The sequence below is a fragment of the Callospermophilus lateralis genome, chromosome X (genome assembly GCF_048772815.1).
Source record: "Callospermophilus lateralis isolate mCalLat2 chromosome X, mCalLat2.hap1, whole genome shotgun sequence".
In the NCBI taxonomy this organism is placed as follows: domain Eukaryota; kingdom Metazoa; phylum Chordata; class Mammalia; order Rodentia; family Sciuridae; genus Callospermophilus; species Callospermophilus lateralis.
In genome coordinates, this window is record NC_135325.1 from 31,047,084 (window position 1) to 31,068,937 (window position 21,854).

Genomic DNA, 21,854 nt, shown 5'->3' on the forward strand with positions numbered 1-21,854 from the left:
GTGTTAAAAAAAGCGAAGGAAATGTGATAAAAATAATTCAGCACAGTTTTAAGTACTAATTCTAAGTGTAAGCACACTTAATTTGAAGTGTTTTTTTTCATTCTCATGGTACGTAAAATATGATTCATCTTAAATTTGAAGTCTTAGATTCAGTGATAATGTATTTTCATAATTTGCATGAAAATAACTTTCACCCTTGTTTTAAGGTATTTTTCTTGCACAAACAATTCTTGGTTATTGCTTATTTCTACAGATTTCTAGCTTCACTGAATACTTTTGAAAAGTTGGTTGTTATTTATTTCAGTATTGTTTAGCTTAATTCTCTAACCTCCTGTTAACCACCTGTCATCTTTTGAAGCTCTTATTTCTTTTGAAAGATCTTCTCGTTGTTATTTGTAACTTCCCTTTGTGTATATAATTTCATTTTATTTATTACACATTGTGAATGTGTGCATTGCTTTCACTAGAAAAATGTTAGCTACTACATCTTCAAATGTTACTGATGCCCCATTTTATTCATTCACCTCTCCAGCTGCTTTTACTTAGTTATTTGGGTACTGGGTATTGAACCCAGGGATGCTTTGCCATTGAACCACCTCCCCCTTCTTCTTTTTATTTTTTATTTGGAGACAAGGTCTTGCTAAGTTTTTTAGGACCTGGCTAATTTGCTGAGGCTGGTCTCTCTCTTGTAATCCTCTTGCCTCAGCCTCCTGGGTTGCTGTGATTTCAGGCGGGTACCACTGCACCCATTTCATAACTGGTTTTAGAACTATAGTAGACTTCACTTCCTAGTGCTTAACTTCATTTTCATATTTCCTCTGTGTTGCTGTGCTGCATTGTGAATAATTTCTAGCACACTCCCTTTTAGTTCATTCATTCTGTAGCTACAATTAATGTAAAATTTCTTTCTCTATTCTATCATGGGGTAAAGTTTTTTGTTGTTATTTGTTTTGTTTTGGAAAGAAATTTTTTAGTGCATCATTTTATTAAATGTATCCTACATTACTGTTGAAAACGAAAGCTCTAGGTCTCAGGTATTGGCAATTGAATTTTGCTTGTCTGTGTTTTTCCCTTTTAGTTTTCAGCCTTTTCCCTTTTGTTGACAGCTCAGCCATTCATTTATAAAGAATAGGTTTAACATGTTTTATCTAGCATTTTAATAGTTTTGTATCAGAAGGGTTTTCCAACCTATTACTTTGACCAGATGGTCATATATTTGGAAGTGGAATGCATTGAAGTCTCTTAGCTATTATACCATAATTAAGGAAATGTAAATGAAAATGCTGGGACACTTGAAAAAAATACTTTAATTTGTGCTTTAGATATAAACGAAAAGCTATAAATACAAAGGAAAGAAGTTTATGGATGGCATTTGACAATATGCAGAACAAGCCTGAAGTCTTCTATTTCTAGAATGTAGACATGATGGCTTATGTGGGATGGCACATTAAATAGGTGTGGATTCCATCTTTTATAGAGACTTTAAATGGTGACTTAAAAGAAGAGAGATTTTTTTTTATATCTCTGTAGTTCATAGGTAGAGATATTAATGGTGGCAAGGCAGTTTTGTTCCATGATGCTATTTAGGGCTATTGATGGTGTGTTGTCCTTGACTGCATAGTTCAAGGTTTCTTGGAGCTGGTGCTGCTCCAAAGAAAGCTGGTTAGAGGAAGAGGAAGCAGAAAGTAACAGCTCTTTTCTTTAAGGGAATTATAAGATGGCCTTCTACCCCCATTTCATTGGTGAGTCTTTGAGGGGGAATGTGAAATGTGAGAATAGGATGGAGAACAATAAAAAGAAACTCCACGTTTTGCAAGATAGAATATATTATTAATGCAGATTAGCTCATATATCATTGGTAGATGGGGAAATTATGTTTATGTGATGTGGAAGTCTTATTGCTTCACTCAGTTTTTTCCCCCTGGGTAATGGGAGTATAATTATAAATGTCAGTAGAGAAAGAAGAGTTTTCAGCTTGGCTGCTATACTTGCAGCAGGAGTCATTTAGTCTAGATCTTAAGAAAATTAAGGATGATCACCTTTGGGCTGCAGATGTGGCTCAGTGGTAGAGTGCTTGCTGAATACTTGTGAGGCCCTAGGTTTGATTCCCACGACCACAAAAAAACAAAAGACAACAACAACAAATAGGGATAACTACCTTCATCCAGGACTCCCCCGACAGGAACTTCAATAGTTTTGTAACGTTCTCAGCTATTTTCATTCTTTCAGGATCATCCAGCTCCACTTTAATTAAAGGGTTGTTACCATTCTAACTTCATTTTTTTGTACATTTTTAATAACAACTGAGGCAAGCCATGCTAACCTTCCTTCAGGCTTTTTCCAGGTACTAGTTATCATTTTGAAAATCTCTGGTTATGATGTTACATAAACCTTATCATGTCTCATGTATATTCTTTGAGTAAATTATCTTGTGCTAGATAATTTTCGTGGTGGTGTTTAGATACATTATATTCTAAGTATTTTACATGTATAAATTATCTAATTGTTCATAATAACCCTATATGAAATAGAGATACTGCTTTCTGTATTTTACAAAGATGAAGAAATTGAGGTGAATTAGTTAACTTGTTTCATGAGTTTTAATAGCTAGTAAGTAAAAAGGCTGAGATTACAACCCAAGTCTAATGTCAACTACAATTTGATTTCATGATTGCTAGGACTACTATACACAGGTCTTGATAGCAGAAATTTTGCCGCAGTGCTGTAACTTTGGGCTTGATGTATATTATAAGATTTAGCTAATGTCTTTTGCTGTATTATTGGTACTGAGAAAAAACTTTTAATTATCCAAAGAGTAGTTCAGACTATATTAAGTGATTCAGTCTAAGTTGAATCAGCAAAGAATTAAATTCTTCAGTGATAACTTTATAGCAGGTTATTAGACTGTAAGGCATTGATTTAGTCAGTAGCAGACTTTTCCTAAATAATTTATATATGTCAGTTACTTTATTATAAAGATCAAAATACACCTTGGTTTCTATCTATCATTATAGACTCATATTCTGGTGGAGGAGATAATCAGTATATCTGTAATAGACATTGGTATTCATTTGTGAATAGCAGAAAACATACTTCTTTTTGGGTTTGGAATGCGCCAGCTAATCACTTGGAAAAGAGAAAGGTGAGTGTTGTTAAAGGTGGATACAAATTTGCCAAATGGAGAAATGAGTGTAGGGAAAGATGACAGTGGCTTTTTCAGGCAAAGGAAGCAATCATAGTCACAGTCAGAGAAGTATGTAATAATATATTGTATTCCATAGATCTGCATGTTATTTGTTGTGACTGATGTGGTATTTGTGAAAATTCAGCAAGAGTCAAAAAATGAAGACTTTTATAAATCAGGCTAGATTATAGGAACTCTTCAGACAGAGAAGTTTAAAATTAAAAGTGTCATTTTATTTTATTTTTCTGGGGATTGAACCCAGGGGTACTTTACCACTGAGATACATCTCTAGTCGTATTTTTTGAGACAGGGTCTAAGTTTCTGGGAGTCTTGCTACTACAATGCTGAGGCTGGTCTCAAATGGAAGATCCTCCTGCATCAGCTTACCAAATTGCTGGGATTATAGGCATATGCCTTCATGCCTGGCTTCCTTTTGAGGGTTTTGTTTTTGTTTTTTGTTTGTGTACCAGGGATTGAACCTAGGGGTGCTTTGCCACTGAGCCACATCTCTAGCCCTTTTTATTTTTTATTTTGAGACAGGTCTCATTAAGTTGCTTGGGGCCTTGCTAAATTACTGAGGCTGGTCTCAGTCTTGCAATCCTCCTGCTTCAGCCTTCTGAGTCACCACTGCACTCGGCATTATTTGAGTTTTTGAAAGCTCATTGGCAGTCATGTTGAAGGCAGATTGGAAATGGAGGGAGAAGTTAGAGTTGGGGAGACGAGATAACTGTTGAAATAAAACAGAAGATAGAGTTGAGGTCCGAAATAATCTATAGAAAGACAGTAGGAATGGAGAGGGGGTAGATTGAAAGGCTTTTAGATTCTAAAATGAGCTTTGTGGATAGAATGAATGTGTTTCACTTATGGGGAGGAGGTGAGAGGAGAAAAATAGGATTAATTTTTAGCTTGGTCAACAGTTGAGGTTGCGGTACCAGTAGAACGTGTGATTGAACAGTCTCTTGTTCAATCTTGGTTTCGTTTTGTTTCAGGTATTCATAGGATGTGTAGCAGGTGGAAGAAACTCAAAGGCATTTGAAAATTCTTGCCTGGAGCTTTTGGAATGTCCTTATTACCTTCATTGACCTTTTTGGTCCCCAGTAGGGTTAATAGCCCCCCACCTACTTTTACTGGCTTTGTGGAATATAGCCCCCACCTACTTTCACTGGCTTTGTGGAATAAAGTTTAGAGCAGAAAAGCATTAATCAGGACATTTAATTTTTTTCCAGTTTGTCATGAGTTAGTTTCTTTCTCCTTCTGAGGATTGAATCCAGGGTCTTGTACATACCAGGCAGATGACTCTACCACTGAGCCACATCTCCTTCCATCTTGAGTTTATTTCTTAAAAATATCTTTGAAGTTGTCTTCAAAGATGACTATTGAACTAAGGGATGCCTGATGGTAGTTATAACCAGAGTGTTAATTCCACTCCCAAATTGTCAACATTATAACAGTATGTTGTCAATTAGAACCTAGTTAGTTGTCCTAGACTACATTCGGTTTAGATCATATCTAATAAAAGTTTCAGAAACTTTAATATTACTTTTATTAACATTTTCTTCTTTCATCCCACCTTACCTTTCTTTGGGAAACCGTTGCCTTCTCATTAGTGCTACTTTGTCCTTCCTGCTCCTAGGATAAAGGTTTAGACTCTGTTGTTTTCTCAACAACATATCATAGTCAATACAAAATAACTCTATGGGGGAAGGCAGTGTTCTGATCTTAAACGTATTGATTCTCTGTGTTCTGAAAAGCTTATTTTCCTTTAAAATCATGGTATGTCCATGACTGTCCTGCCATTCTGACCCAGTCAGAAGTTTACACACAGGTTGATGCTTGTTACTCTGGGTGGAAATACACTTTTTTCCAACTTGGGTCTAATAGTTGAGATCCCACAATTAATTGACAATACACAGATTAAGAGGAAAAAAAGAAAATTTATTTATTCTACACTTGAGAGTTGGTTTGGTGAGCAACTCTGAATACCTGGAAATAAATTTTCAAAATGTCACAGTCGAATGGGGAACAGAAGCTCTAAACCTTGGTTCTTATGTCCCAATGAGGTAAAATTTAAAGTCAAGTCAGATATGAAAAGCCAAGCAAGATGATTTTTAAAGTGAAAATAAGGCTCAAGCAAAGCACACTCTCAAGAGAAAGAGTGGGTCATCTCTGAGCTGAGAATGACAGAGGAAACTTATTGCTACTTCCAAAGTTATTACTGCTTTATGTTTGCCATGAGAATTGGGATTCACCTTCTGCAGTCTTCACCAGACCAGTGTTTAATTGCACCTATGCATTGAGTGGGTTGGGGGGTTTGACCCTTGTTGGTCCTTTCCAGAACTGTCCTGGTGACCATATCATTCAGGGGGGCTTCATCTACAAGTCATTCCTATGTTAATGTATGTGCTGGGGTCATTGATTAGGAAACTGTTTTAGTGTGCCTGTGCTATCAAAGAAATTTCCCTTCTAATACACATTGTGAAACCTGTGACCATAACTGACTTTACAGTGATCCCAGTAGACCCTGTCAGGTGTTAGTCCCATTGATCTTTCTTTCTTGCCACATTTCTTTAAAAAAATTTTTCTTTTTAAATTTTAGATGGACGCAATATTTTTTATTATTTATTTATTTTTATGTGGTACCGAGGATCAAACTCAGTGCTTCTCACATAGTAGGCAAGCACTCTACCATTGAGCTACAACCCCAGCCCTACCATATTTCTTAATTGCCTCCCTTTGTTATCACCCATTTATGCTCAAGTTTAGTACACCTGTTTTTTTCCCATAAGTTACTCAATTATTCATTAAAGGCAATTTAAGGAAACCCTGTGACCACTGCCTCCACATATATATAACTTCTCCCATTACCGTTTGTTACCATCAATAAACCTACGTTGATATCATTATTACCCAAATTCTATAGTTTATGTTAGAGTTCACTTTCGTTGCTGTTCCATTGATTTGGAAAAAATGTAAAATGATGTGTATCTACCATTATAGTATTGTAGAGTATTTTTACTGCCCTAAAAATTCTCTGTGCTCTTCCTGTTTGTCCCTCCCTCCCCTAGTAATCAGATCTTTTTACTGCCTCCATACTTTCTGCCTTTTCCAGTTGGACTTTTTGATAGCAATGGAATTTGATACTAATGAATTTCTGCTTTCTAGTGTTAAGGGTCAGTCTTTTTTCAATTTGGAACCTCCTTGGAAGGTGGGAAGGGCATCAGTCTAGAGAACTGCTTATTGTTCAGATGTTTTCAATTTAAAGTGATTTTTCATACCACTTTGGTATGCTATTAATTCCTTTAGCCTTCTGGTGACTATGACACAGTAACAGAAGAGAAGGCGACACAAGGAGAAAAAGAAAACTCATCTTTTCTAGAAACCATGGTACAAATCTGCTTGTTCTCAATGGCAGGAATTGTGTTACATTACCAGGTTTATCTCACTGAAGGTGGCTGGGAAAAGAGGGGCTTGGTTATCCAACCAGCATGCCTTTCATGAGATTTCAGAGATTTAAGAAGATTTTGTAGCGGTTGTCTAATATAAGATGGCCAAAGTTTTCTTTATTTCACCTTTTATTCTGTAAAGTTCACTGTTACTATGATTTAGCACTCTTTTTCCCAGTCACTTCTGGGATGTTCATGAAAATGGAAACAGAACCTTCAATTACCTTTCCTTCAGTTTGGAAATAGCCTGAGGAAACTATGACAAACAGCAATGTCTATTTCCCATTTCTTACTGTTTTTAATACCTTTTTCCTATAGGGCTAGATAGAATAGAGCTCGCAGCATTTTAACTTTGAAAATTACAGTTTGCTTCCCTTTCTTGTCTGGGGTTGTACAGTTTGGAGCCCTAATTATGTAACCGAGCATTCAGAAGTTTATCTAAGAACTGTGTGGTTATCTAAGAGCTATATTAGGGATTAGTGGAAACACCACTGTGGATTCCAGTTTTGGCAAACTACTAACCTAATGAACTACATCCTTTACTGCAACGGCTTTACTGTAGACACAGTATAAGAATCCTCACTAGAAACTGATAGTAATCTCATCAAGATATAATTTCTTAACTTGCTGTGGTAATGGGTACTGTAATAATAGTCTAGGTCAGAGGTTGGCAAACCTCTTTTGTAGAGGGCTAGATAATAAATATTTTAGGTTTTATAAATCAGATGATTTCCAGTGAAATTTCTTACCTCAACTGTGTAGCTGAAAATAACCATAGACAATATATTAATGATGGGTGTGGCCATGGACTGCCTGGTTTTGTTCTGTGTGCCATAATTTGCTGGTTTCTCTAGTGGGTATTCTTACCATAAGAATGTATTCTGAGGTATCAGTACAGCAATGCTTTCGTATCTGCAGTTTTGCTTTTCATAGTTTCACATGGCTGAGACCAACTACAGAGAATTACAGAAATAAACAATTGATAAGTTTTAAATTTCCTGCTGTTCTGATACTATGTCTGAAGTCTTGGGCCATGCCACTCCATCCTGCTGGGGATGTGAATCATCTCTTTGTCCAATATATTTACATTGTATATGTTACCTGTCTGTTAGTCAATTATTAGTCCTCAGGGTTATCATATGTTAACTGTCTTGGTATCATAGTGCTTGTGTTCAGGTGACCCTTATTTTACTAAATAATTGCCCTACAATGCAAGAGTAGTGTTGCAGGCAATTTGGATATACGAAAGAGGAATCATGAATTGCTTCCTATAAGTAAAATGATGTAAGTTCTCAATTTAATTAATAAGAGAAGAAAATTTTATGCCAAGATTGTTAAGAATGAATTCTCTATCTGAAATTGTGGAGAAGGAAAAAGAAATTCACACTACTTTTGCTATCACACCTCAAACTACAGACATTTTGGTTACAGTATGTAAGTATGTGATAAGTGCTTAGTTAATATGGATATTAAATTTGTGGACAGAAGACATAGGAGACAATATGTTCTAATTGGCGGCAACAGGTTGTCCTGGAAAGCATTGAGCCTATACAAAGATTTCAGCAAAGGATCCTCTGAAAAGAGTGACACTAAGCCATTTACTGCAAGTAAAGGATGGTTAAAATTGAGGAATTAAGTTTGGACTGCAAAATATAAAAATTCCCGAGAGTCTGTGTCTGTGACGAAAAGGCTGCTGCCACATATCTAGTGAAGTTGATTAAGGACACTGTTTAAGTCTTGATTTGTGACAAAATTTGGCCCTTCTAGAAAAAGATACCCAATAAACTTATATTCATAGAAATGTAAAGGAGGCACAAGCGCACGAAACATAGAAGGACAAATTAACTCTGGTATTCGGTGGCAACACTGCAGGTCATATGATAAAGCTAGGTGTATATACTGAGCGAGGAACCCACATGATCTCAAAAAAACCCAATATTATGAGAGAGAGGGTAAAAGCATGTACATTCATATAACTTTTACTACAGTTTGTTATAATTGTATTTTTTAGTTATTGCTGCTAATTTCTTACTATGCTGAATTTATAAATTAAACTTTATGTCATTGGTATGTATGTACAGGAAAAAAATAGCATATATAGAGTTCAATACTATCTGCAGTTTCTGGCATCTACTGGGGTCTTGGAACCTATCCCCCCATGGATTGGAGGCGGGGGACTCTACACATTTTATACATAAAACTGCTCCCCTAACTCTTCACAGTAAAGAGTGACTACATGAGATTCAAATTCATTTCCATATTAATTCCTTTACTCAGGTCATCCTTTTGTAGGGACCCAATTGGAATACCATTAGCATTTTTGATGAGATAGTATGTTGACTTTTGAAGGGGATATACGTATTTTGGGACATAGCAATTCATACTCCACTATTTCCAAAAATTTTAAGGACCCTTGGCTGAGATGTTTCTATTTCTTTCCCTACCATCCTTGTGATGTAGTACCCAAGTACTATCCTAGCTTTTCTCCTACTCTTGATTATACTTCATTAACTCTTAAGTTTGTAGCTTGGCATTTATTATTAGACCTTAACTTCAAAAATCTTTTGTCATTAGATTATAAATTCATTGAGAATAGCACTCCACCCCTTTGTTCACTACCATAGGAGAGGAAAAATAACTATTTCCTGTTACTCACTTTAGGTTCATTGTCTGGGGCCCCTGTAATAAAAAAGACAAACAAGAGAAAAGTACACACATTTATTTAATATGAATTTTATGTGACATGGGAGCCTTCATAAGGAAGATATGAAGAAACAGCTAAATCTGAGTGTGTTTATGCTAGGTTTGATGAAAGAATAAAAGTCTTCCTCTGTCCTAGGATAAAGGATATGAGCTGACTGGGAGAAACTTAGCAAGGCTTGTTAGTTCAGATTCTTCTCTGTGTCCCTTTATCTTGGGGGATCGGTGGGGGGATAACTCAAAAATGGGGGTGAAATGACCTTCTTCAGAGAAGGGTAGGAGAAGGTCAGAAAATCCTTCCTACATGAGCTGTTTCTCAAATTCAGCTTAAATGTTATGTATGCCAAGGTGCCATATTTTGGCATAATGTGTTCTGAACTTTGTCATCACTATCTTCACAGTACCTTATAATTCGGCTATAGCTCTAGGTGCTCAATAAATGTTTGGATACCTTTGTTTTTTGTTATTGAAAAATGGGATTCATCTCCTAGTTAATAGTAGATAAGGGCCAGGCCTTCTGCTAGTCTGGGTCACCCAAGGAGACTGAGCACACAACAAAATGATTGGATATAGTAAATCTTTGACTTCCTGCTGTATTGAAGCACATTGTCCTACCTAGTAATAGGGGATAGACACAGATGATTAGCACTTCTGTTGTTGTGGCATTTTTGTTTGATGAAGTAGAGATTAGTTATTAAATAACAATAACAACAAAACACAGTATTTAAAAGTGAGCTCTAGAGGCTGACTTAGCTTCAGTTTCTGTGTCTACTACTTAGTACCTTCTTAAGCAAGTTGCTTAGTCTGTGATCCTCAGTTTCTTCATTCTATAAACAAAGCCTTCTACCACCTCATAGGGTTATTAGAATCTTTAAAAATAGATATTACCATTTTACAGACACGTAAGTACTTATTATTACACAATAATAATGTCATATACTTTTTGCTAAGACCAAATTAAGAGGTTGTAAAGATTACCCTGGTTTTAGGTAGAACAGCAAAGTTTCATGGGGAAGGTGACATTTAAATGGATTTTGAAAAATTGATAGAATTTATAGGGTGATAAGAATGGAGCAAGATTTCAGTTGAAGGATGAAGTATGAACAAATAAGAAAGTTGGGAGAATGTAGGATATGTTATAAAAGTAGAACTGCCCCTCAACAAACTCATATTTCCACTTTTCCTACTTGTTGTCTGTTGTTACACAAGCCTTGCTCCCTTCACCACTAACCTCCCTATCCATGTCCCTAAGAAGACAGTGGTCTTTCAAATCTCGACTTTCTGAATTAACTACTCCTGCATCCTGAGTATCTATGCCTCCCCTCTCACTCCCTGGATTTCATGCTTCTTGAGAGTGGAATATTTTATTCATTTTGGCTTGTTCAACCCTGTGTATTGTCCCTGGCACTCAATAAATGCTTAAAATTATTTCAGTTGGTGAAATAGCAAATGAATGATCCTGATTAAAAACAATTTCAACTAAATTTTTAACAAATTCAGTATGAATTTTTGAAATGGATGTTGTCTGAGACCTTTGTGACTTCCCCAAATTTGTGAATACCTCTCTCACATAATGTTCTAATTCAGAAAGTTGGGGGTAATAAGAACTTAGGGAAATTGAATTTTCATTTAATTACATTTTATGATATACTTCAATTTTAAGTGTTTCTAGGAAGTACTTACAATTCAAAGGAAATGCACAATGTAATCCTAGAACACATTTTAGTATTTAAAAAAGTCGTGTTGAAAACACTTTATGTTTTGGACTTTTAAACATCTTTTTCTCAAGTCAGCAAACTGACAGCAGTTGGGGGATAAATGCCCTAGTTCTAGCTATAATCAACTCCCTAATGCATCCTTTTATTGACTTCTTTCCTTCCTGTCTTAGTTCTTCATTCCTTTCAAAAAAGGTGTTTTATGGGGTAATTTCCCAAATAAAATGAAAGTTGTTGTTCTTTTTTTTTTTTCTCTTTTTCTTTTTTTTTCTTTTGGTACCGGGGATTGAACTCAGGGGCACTTGACCACTGAGCCACATCCCCAGCCCTATTTTGTATTTTATTTAGAGACAGGGTCTCACTGAATTGCTTAGGGTCTCGCTAAGTTGCTGAGGCTGGCTTTGAACTCGCCATCCTTCTCCCTCAGCCTCCTGAGCCACTGGGATTACAGGTATGCCACCGCGCACGGCTTAAACCAAAAGTTCTAAAACCTTTGTCTCAGGGTCTACTTCTTGGGAAATATAACTGAAGACTATATAGCAAAAAAAATTTTACTTTAATAAGTTTAAAATTTTTAATCTTTTAGTAATCATCGAGACATTTTTAATTTAAAATACAGAATATTAGAGAAATTTATTCATTTGAATCAGTGTGAAAGTTTCAGAGAAGATTTACTAAGACAGATTTGCTTAATTATTGGTACAACATATACTAGATATTCAAATGTTGGCCTTTCTTGAAGAAAGGGAGTAGGTAGGTAGTTCCTCTTTGGAGACCAGAGGTAAAATGAGTCAGGATAAGTGTTGGCATCTTTCTGTTTCATACTGCAGAAGGAATCAGATGTGATTAAACCCCAGAATAACCCATGTTATTTTGGCATGTGACTTTTCTTTCTCTCTTTTTTAGATGTTCTGATTTGTCTAGGTTTATATTATGTATTTCTTTAGAATTCTAAGTACTTTCCTAGTAATATTGAACATAAAATTTAAAACAGTTCAAGAAGCAGAAAGAAACAGAGAAAGAATGCAGATGCAAACAAGAGAGAATAGGATAGCATAGTTTTAGCATTTTCTTATTCCTAAAGAAGAGTTTTTTATTTTAAATTTACTGATGGAATTATGCTGATAAGTTTGATTTAATAGAATGTATCTTTGTTGATTAAATTCTGTGCCATATGTTGACTCATCATTGTTATTTTGTTGTTTAAAAGTATATTGTAAATATATTGTAATGCATGATAGAGTTTTAAGAATCTAAAATATCTTGGATACTATATTTTATAGTAATTACATCATATGCATTAGATATAAATGGTTTTCCTAAAAGTCTCTTTTTCCCTTCCTTTATAGAATGCTGCCTTTTTATATGGTCTTGGTTTGGTCTACTTCCATTACAATGCATTTCAGTGGTAAGTTGACATAAAACTAATAACTCCAGTTGTTCCCAGTAAATAGTTTGTTTTAGTTTCTTTGGTTTGTTTTTGCTTGATTATTTGTGTATGAGTGTGTGTTTGTGTATGTGTGTGTACACACACACACACACATACACACACACACTCATACATAGTCTGTACAAAATGTTTTTGTGTCAGTAACCCTATATTTTTCAATAGTCTATTGAAATGATTAGATTTTTCCTTCAGATGTGTTGACTCGCCTTAGATTATTAGAATTGTGTATACAGAAGAATCTGATATGAGATTCTGGTCAAAGAAGGTTTAAATTAGGAAGCATTTTGAAATTTCTCACTCATTGTAGACTGGTAGTCCCAGGTTAGTTTGAACTAAAGAATGACTATGATCTCAAGATCTGTGGGTAAATGATCCATGATGACCAATATTTTTATTGATACATGATGACCAGTAATTTTACCTTTTCTGACTCCTCCCTGCCATACAATGGCTACCACTTTACAATTTCTAATAACTAGGTACCAGTTCATAAACTCTCAGTTCTCTCTTCTATAAAAAAAAAAAGGTAACATTTCAGTGTTGGAGATTAATTATTATAGCAATGTGTAAGATTTTATAAAGTGTGGGGCTCTGTTACTATGGCCTTTGTCCCATTGTTATTTTTCTCTTTACCAGATAGATCCTTTAATGGAAAGAATATAGAATTTGAGTTGGAAGATTGGCACTTTGTTTGCTCTTGAGTGAAATAATTTCCCTAGATTTGTTTTCTCATTTGTTTATAAAACAAAAACGACATTGCAGTCATAGGTATTTTACAGAATTTTGATGCTCAGATGTAATAATATACGTCTTTTAAACTGCAAAGCCTTGCATAAACTTGTTTTAAAAATTTGAAGTGTATTTAACTTTGTCAGTGAGAGTCCAGAGGAAGGTGATTATGTGTTTGGCTGAAGGTTATAACTCTTTTATTTACCTGATATGTATCCTGAGTATTTAGTACAGAACTTCCACATATTCATTGGCAGTGATTTAATATGGTATCCTTAAAAATGAAACATTGGATGTGACTGGCTTTTTATAGTATGATTTTTTCCTTCCCTACTTGGGTCTTATCTTTTGGTCCTGTTGGCTTTTGATCATGTATGGAAACCACATTATTACAGAGCACTTATGTGTGTATATAGAGGATTGTAATCCTTCAGAATACTGGTTTTTAGAAACCAGTAATTGAGATCTTCATAAAGAAGCTTTGAAATTTTTCTCTTGAATTATTTCTTGTTTTATAGCAAGTCGTTAGTTGAACCTCATAATATCATGTTCTGTGTTTCATATTTAAAACCAAGGATAAGTACCTGGTAACGTTTCTTGAAAATCTTACTTATAGAATTCAAAGTTCTAACAGAGAAGTGGTCTTAGAGATAATTTAATGGGTTTCTCCTTTTTGCATGTGGAGAAAGTAAGATGTGTATCAGATTCCCCAAGGAAGCATGCATATATGTGTGTGTGTGTGTATGTACGTACACACCAAGTGATTTTTTTTTTTTTTTTTTTTTTTTTTTGGTACTGGGGTTTGAACTCAGGGGCACTCAACCACTGAGCCACACCCTCAGCCCTATTTTGTATTTTATTTAGAGAAAAGGTGTCACTGAGTTGCTTAGTGCCTCTCTGTTGCTGAGGCTGGCTTTGAACCTGTGATCCTCATATCTCAGTCTCCTGAGCTGCTGGGATTACAGGTGTGCACCACTGCACCCATCCTCAAGTGATTATTTTTAATCCGTATTTGTAGTTGTTATCTTGGGGCACATTGATTGTCTTTTATGGTATGCCAGAAATAATTTAAATGGAAACCAAGGCAAGGAACAGTTGAGGAATGGCTATATATACCTCATACCAGCTCACCTAATTTTTTTTTCCCCACATACCAGTGGTAACTTGTGAGCTTCCCTCTATATTTAAGATAAGAACATAAAGATAGTGAGATAAAAGCTGTCATCAGTTCAAAGTTTGATTGCTTTAATAAGTATGTGTTCATGTTAAGTTAAGGGTCTTATAGCTATGGAAAATTATTACCTCTTTTGATTCCTTACCTACATACAATTTCTGTATATTTAGGTTGACCTAAGAAATAAAATTGAGTAATAAAAGGATAAGCAATGTCTGCATTAATAAGTGCCCTCTGCTTTATTGATCTTGTCTTAGTCACCACCATTTTCTCATGTCTTGACTTTCAATGCTGTAGCTACTTCCTAAAATAATACATCTTACACATTGTCTGTGAATTTACCCTGACTATGTGTTTTCTCTCTTGCTGATTAAATGTTCTTTCACAAACTATACTTAACGTTTCTGCCTCAACTTGTTGTCTCTTGAACAGCTACAAAATGAGAAAGCATGGGGTGCTTAGTGAAAGGTTTAGAGTAGTTTTAAGTGGTAGGAACTTACTTAGATTAAAGCTAGTTTTGTGTTATATTTGTGAATGCCTGTTGGTTACTGGGGTTAGGAAATTTTAATTACACACCAGACTCTTTGGGGGTGTTGAACAGTATTTCTAGACAAGAGAATGGCCTCTGGATGCGCCCCCCCCCCACCCACCCATTGTCAGCACAGAGAATTTGCCTAGGATGGCTCAGTGTTATATTTCTGATTCATGTATAATTTAAGCAAAATTTGGTATTTGGTTATGGTGTCTGTTGGCATTTAATAAGATTAAATATTTTATAATAATGTGTAGCCAACATGTGAGTTTGGCTTGGTTAAACTCAATTTTAACTTGGTTAAAAGCAAATTTTGTTTTGTTTTGTTTTTTAAACTATAGTCTTGCTCTTAACTTGTTTGCTTCTTGTCAGATTATGCTACCCTTTTTTCTTTTGGAGTTGATTCTATTGGTCAGCTTTTAGATTAGTTCAATTGTTTGGTCATTTTTTTCAGTTTCAGTTGTAAGCCTCTTTTTGGAGGAACCCGTGTCGTAAAGTAGTAGATTACAGCATCTGTTGCTTGATTAATCTGGGACCAAACTTTAAAAAGGATTTCTAGAAGAAGAAAAACAGACATAGAGACACATGGTAAAATATCTACAGCAAAGAGCTAGAAACAGGTCTTTATAAAGCTGTTCCTTTACATGTGCGTGCATATCAACCCCATGCCCTAAATTGCCACCTGAAAGCGTACCTTGAACTGAAGAAGTTGTTTTGGGGAAGAATTCTGTACCCTAGAGTGAGAGGAAGTGAAATACAGAGAAAGGAAAGACTGACAGAAAAAGGTAGCTGAGGGGGGATAACAGTCAAGTTTTTAAAAAATAAAACTGAAGGAAACAAACTATTCTTCCCAGTACAGCCTATAGCCATACCCTAAATACATCTTCCTAAAAACCATTAACTAAGTTTGGCCTATAACCTTTTTTTTTTTATTTGATCACAAACTTAAATTTATTCTAGTGTTTTAGTGTGTATTCATACACTTGGTATTTTAAAAATTACAAATTACAAAATTCAGTTTATCTACATAAAAGCAAAGACTAATATTAGTTCTGTTGTCAAAATTCTATTGTCAAATTCTATGTTCTTTTTTTTTCTCACTAAGTTGCTGAGGCTGGCTTTGAACTCTTTTTTTTTTAAAGTGTTTATTTATTTATTTATATTGGTTGTTCAAAACATTACAAAGCTCTTGACATATCATATTTCATACATTTGATTCAAGTGGGTTATGAACTCCCATTTTTATCCCGTATACAGATTGCAGAATCACATCGGTTACACATCCATGTTTTTACATATTGCCATACTAGTGACTGTTGTATTCTGCTATCTTTCCTATCCTCTACTATCCCCCCTCCCCTCCCCTCCCAGCCTATAACCTTTTGTATTCTTTTGAATATCAGGATAGTCTGTGCTACAGGCATAGGATTATAGAAATTAGGTTTCCAAATCTAATTGACAGTTTGATAAGGAAATGTAGTGATAATTATTACGTTTTCATCAAGAATGATTAGGGGAAAGGAGTATAGATGAGTTCAAAAAGAAATGTTAACACCTAACTAGTAAAGTTTCTTTAGAATTCATTTCCCCACAGCAGTGCACTAATCATAGGTGTTCCCAAAGAGTGTAAGAATTTCCATTCTCCTGTAATGGTCAATACTTTTTAGGTGCAGTAGGGAAAAAGAATAGTGAATTTAGTGATGATCTTGAAATTTTTTGATAGAATGAAAGAGAATAGTGAATAGTGCATAATAAACCTTATGTACTTGTGATACCATTGATCTTGAGGCTCATCTAGCACGGTGTCTGATAAAAACACTTTAATGTATAGTTTTGAGCTATCATAATATAAACACACTCTTAGATTGAAAGTTTGGTTTTATTTCCATTAAAGTAAACAGTTGATGTTAACGTGTTGAGTTTATGGACACTTCTGTTTTGAAAAAAACTAACAGATTTTTTTTTTTAAAAATTCGGCATTTTATTATAAAAACTAGCAGATTTAACTAAGCAGTTCTGATAAATTATGCTTACTAGTGACACAAAGATTGTCAGAATTCTGAAGGGTTTTGATTAATCAAACTTCAGGAAAACTGTATACAACATAAATCTTTCAGTAAGGGAGGGATTAGAATGAAGAGTGAATAGTGAGGGTAAAAGAGGCAGGAAAGGTAACACATTACCAAACATTCATGTCAGTAAACCTGTGCATCATCTTTCTAACCTAGACTCACATTTATAGTACTTTCTGATTCAACCTCACCCTTCTAGCATAGTATTCCTCTAAATATATTCTTTGTACTAGTCACATTGTATTAACATTTCCCTAAAAACGTCCTCAAAGTAATTTTTTTTTAATTTATTTTTTAAACCACTGTGACTTTGTGGGTGCCATTTACTATTTGGTCTGCCTTGTCTTTCTATGCTCACTTTTTAAAATCTCACCTACTTGACTCTGATTATTTCGCCAAATCTTTTTCATTGTGTGGTTTAAAAAGAATCTCTAAATTTCTGAATATATATGTGTGAAAATATATATGTGTTGTGTGTGTATTATTACTGATTTAGAGCTCGAATATTCTCTTTTTAATTAGTGTGAAATGTTGTACAATTAATTTATTTGCCCTTCCATGTATCCCTGAGGGAAATCTCCAGGCTTAGCTTTATTAACCCCAGAGAACTTAAAGTTTATTATGCTTCTTTTCAAGGGTACTAAAACTATGCTAGGGATATTTAGTTAATAATAATAATATTTTTATTACAGTAAAGGGCTTTTAAAAACTGTGTTTTTATAGAAATTTTATTAAAAATAACCGTGTTAACATACATTCAGCACATGCATATGTTTTTTGGAAGTAGTACTGTTGAACTTTTACCTTTCTATTATTTTCTTCTTTAAATTGCTAATAATGGTAGATGTTAAATGAAAATAATCTAAACTGAAAAATCTATAGAAATAATTTTGTTGGTATAAATTTTTTTTTCAATTTATAATTTACAATGCCAATGATAATGTAGACAGCAATATGCACTTTTCATTGTAGTAGAGAATATGCTTAAAAATTATGAACCTTTCTGGCATTGTATCATAAAAGTATTTTATAGTTTTTGGTATCCATTTCTTATGTTCTAAAATTCTCTTGTCAGTCAAAAGTTCTGAAGTCAGCAGAAATTGTATTTGTTGGTGATTTAGTAGTTTGTGCTGCAGAGACCAGGTTCTGACTACATTTATTTTGGTGAGATATGAATGCATTCAAATGACAACCAAAATTAGAACCTTACCTATGTTCTCTACCTCTTTCCATCTTCCCCTGTCCCACACATACTTGTTTTATTGTTTCCCCAGTTGAGAAAAACTGAAAAAACACACAGAAGAGAAAAATGGGCAAAAATTTAGAAAGAAAATGAACTTTAATTTATTTGAATAATGTATTTTGTGTTAAATGAGGGGAACTGATCAGTTAAAAAGACTGTGAAGTTTCTTCTCCCCAACAGGAAGTCCTATCAATTAACTGTAAAAGTGATGGAATCAGTTAATGTCTATTAACCTTAAACCTGTGACTGTATTATTTAGAATACTAAAAATAAAAGAACACTGTGGATCCTAGGAATAGACTTAGACAAACTGGAGACAATACACCAATAGGTAGAAAATAAAATGGTTTAATTATAGAAAACTGCTAGTTAACACTAAACAAAAAGTAGTTGATAACTGAGTTTGGATGGTGAGTCTTGAAGGATTTAGAGGGAAGCTGAAAAATGAAAATATTCCAGATCAGCAGAATATAGTGAGAAGAAGCAGTGAAGCCATGGAAGTCTTTGTTAGAATGAAGAAATTCCTGAGGTAGCCAGTTCACAGATGAGGAGGAACAATGTTAGAGCATAACAGGAAACAATGTTCAATAGGTTCACAGGTCTTAAATGCATCATGGAGGTAGGAATATTATTAAGTTGTTAGGCAGTCACAAGATCCACATATTCAAGGAAATAAATGCAGATTAGAACAGAGGAAGGAAGTCCTTAAAGAATTTATTTCTATAATTTAGTAATGAGATACTAAAGATTGGATCTAAGAGATATTGAATCTGAAGTGAATTTTGAAACAACAACAAAGAAAACTTGATGATTGGGATGTATATTGGTTGTACCGTGTCCTGGGACTTTTAATAGACATTAAAGAAGAAACAGACCAGATGCAGTGGCATACATAATCCCAGTGACTTGGGAGACTGAGGCACGAGGATCCAAGTTTGAGGCTAGCCTTAGCAGTTTAGCAAAGCCCTGTCTCAAAATGGGTTGGGCGGGGGGAAGGACTAGGGATGTAGCTCAGAGGTAAAGCAACCTCTGGGTTTAATCCCCAGTATAAAAGAAAAAAAATAAACATAATAGACCCAGCCTAGTCTGTTTGTAGTACATGTTTTTGCTTATCGTAGTACCCTTCCACCCTAGTGTGTTAATGTACATAGAAAATATGTTAAAATAGACCAGTGTTTCTTTGTACCTGTGTGACATTTTGAACTAAATTATAGATATATTTGTGCTGAAGGCACCGATGGACTGAAGGTATAAGATATCTACAAATACTGTGTTTAGGGAAAAGGCTGGAACAGAATATAAGGTAGAGTAGGAAATATTTCTTCTGAGGGGTTGCTACCGATGTTCTCTGTTCCTTCTCCCTCCTTCCCTTCCTCCCTGTATACCCTTTTTTATACCCTCCCTCAACTTCTCTGTTTCTTTATTCCTTCTTCCCTTTTGCTGCCTTCCACTTTTCATTCTTTTTCTTTCAAGTCTGTGACTCAGGTCTGCCTAGGTTTTTATTGGCACATATGGACATTGTTTTGTTCTAAACCCATTCATTCCATCAGATAATTTTCTGACCCTTATCATCAGGTAAGATTATTAGGATATTATAAAACATTATTTATGTTTTTATTACTACACAATATAATATGCCCAAAGAAAAGTGCATAAATCAGAAGTGTACCTCTTGTTATTTTAAGGTAGACATTCATGTAACATAGACATTCATCACCTGGTTCAAGAAATAAAATATTACCATCACTCCAGAAGCTCCTAAAAGCTCATTTATTGCTGCAAGTGTTCTCTTTCTTTTTTGGGTGTGTGTATGTGTGTGCGCACGTGCGTGCTGGAGATGGTGATAAGCATATATTCTATCACTGACCTATGTCCTCTCCCAGCCCCTCTTCCTAAACTTTTGATGCCACTCCCCATAAATGTGTGTTGTCTCCCCGCTTCCACACGTGTGGGCACTGATTGAGAGTAATAGTAAGCCACCTTTGAATTAGAATGTTAATTTGCCCCAGTTCTTTCCTGTCAGTCCTTTGATCCCTCTCTACTGCCTCAAAGCCTGTGTATATCATATAATAAAACACGTACATATCTACCCACTTAAAAGACCATCTAATAAATGGACACCAAAGCTCTTCTTCAAGAAGAAGTTTAAGTACTATCATAACCAGGTAGAAAGAAGTCTAACGCCAGACCTGTGCTCCATGTCCCTTTGCCTCTTGACTCTCCTGCCAATAAACTCAACCATTTAGAATTGTTGATTTTATAATGAACATGTATATAACCACACATATTTCTGGAAATAAATAAGGTGTGAATCCACTAAAATAAACTTTCTAAAGACACATGAGGTTTTTTGGTGATGTGATATTTTGAATTTTTTATATAAAAGTCTAGTTTTTGTTTTGAAAGACTCTAAGATTCAAAATAGCCACCATTAAGGTTTTTAATAGTAGAACTAATTGTTAAAAAAAAAAACCTTGCAAAGAATATATTAGCTTGTGTTTGGGATAAATTTTAAATTATGTAGAGGTATTTAAAATGACATCTAACATACTGTTACATCTGGTATTATACTTTTAAAATTCAAAGTAGACAGGTGATTAGGTAATGTCAAGTTAAGCAACATAAAATGTATTTGGTGAAAATCCCCTTCCCCCGTTTATTCTATTGGTAATCAAAATCTTTATGAAAGATAACAGTGTTAATTTAATGCAGATATAGAGCTAAGACAGCAGAGTGAAATAAAGAGCCCAGAAACAGATCCACATGAATATGAACATTTAATTTAAGATAAAGTAACACTGTAGAACTTTTTATTGAGGATGATGTTTACTATAAATGGTGTAGGACTGTTGGACATTAGTATGGAAAACATGAAAACTGATGCCCACCTCACAGAATATAAAAGATAAGATACAGATAGATTATAAACCTAAATATGAAACACAAAAATATAAAGTTTTGAAAACTCTTTATTTTTTTGGAATAGATAAGAAACAGAATTAATCTCTCAACTCAAAAACAAAATCTTCTTATCTGCCTTATCTTCTTCTCCTCTAAGAAATACCAGAAGCAATGAAATCAGCTCACATTGTGAATTTTATTAAACTATGAAAAAGTGTTTGAATAAATTAGAGTAAATTTATTTTCCTTTCCTCCTTTGATATACCTTTAAGGCCCAAGTCCTCCTTTTAGTTTTTTTTTCCCCTTATGATTTATTCACATCATTTTTATAAAACTGACATTTCCTTTAAAACAGTATTGCATAAAACAGAAATTTTACTGTACTACCAAGCTAAAATTAATGCACGTGTTAAAAAGTTAAGCTATGTTATGTCTATATTCTTTCAGGGCAATTAAAGCATTTCAGGAGGTGCTTTATGTTGATCCCAGCTTTTGTCGAGCCAAGGAAATTCATTTACGACTTGGGCTTATGTTCAAAGTGAACACAGACTATGAGTCTAGTTTAAAGGTAGGTTGTTGGGTTTTTTTTTTTCCCAAGATGCAATGTCTCATTTCTGTGTTTTTTTTTGTTTTTGTTTTTTTTGTTTTTTTTGTTTGTTTGTTTGTCGTTAAATATTAGAGCATTGAGAAATGTTGGAATTTATATTGGCA

At 34.6% G+C, this 21,854-nt stretch overlaps 1 protein-coding gene across 9 annotated transcripts in view; it reads left to right on the forward strand.

The window, feature by feature from the left end:
- Kdm6a (lysine demethylase 6A) overlaps window positions 1-21,854 on the forward strand; it is a 226,386-nt gene that overhangs the window by 124,366 nt on the left and 80,166 nt on the right. For all 9 annotated transcript variants that reach the window (XM_077106930.1, XM_077106923.1, XM_077106926.1 and 6 more), the window contains exons 5-6: window positions 12,392-12,450; window positions 21,591-21,711. In XM_077106930.1, coding sequence (XP_076963045.1) covers window positions 12,392-12,450; window positions 21,591-21,711 — 180 coding nt within the window. The remainder of the gene's footprint in view (window positions 1-12,391; window positions 12,451-21,590; window positions 21,712-21,854) is intronic.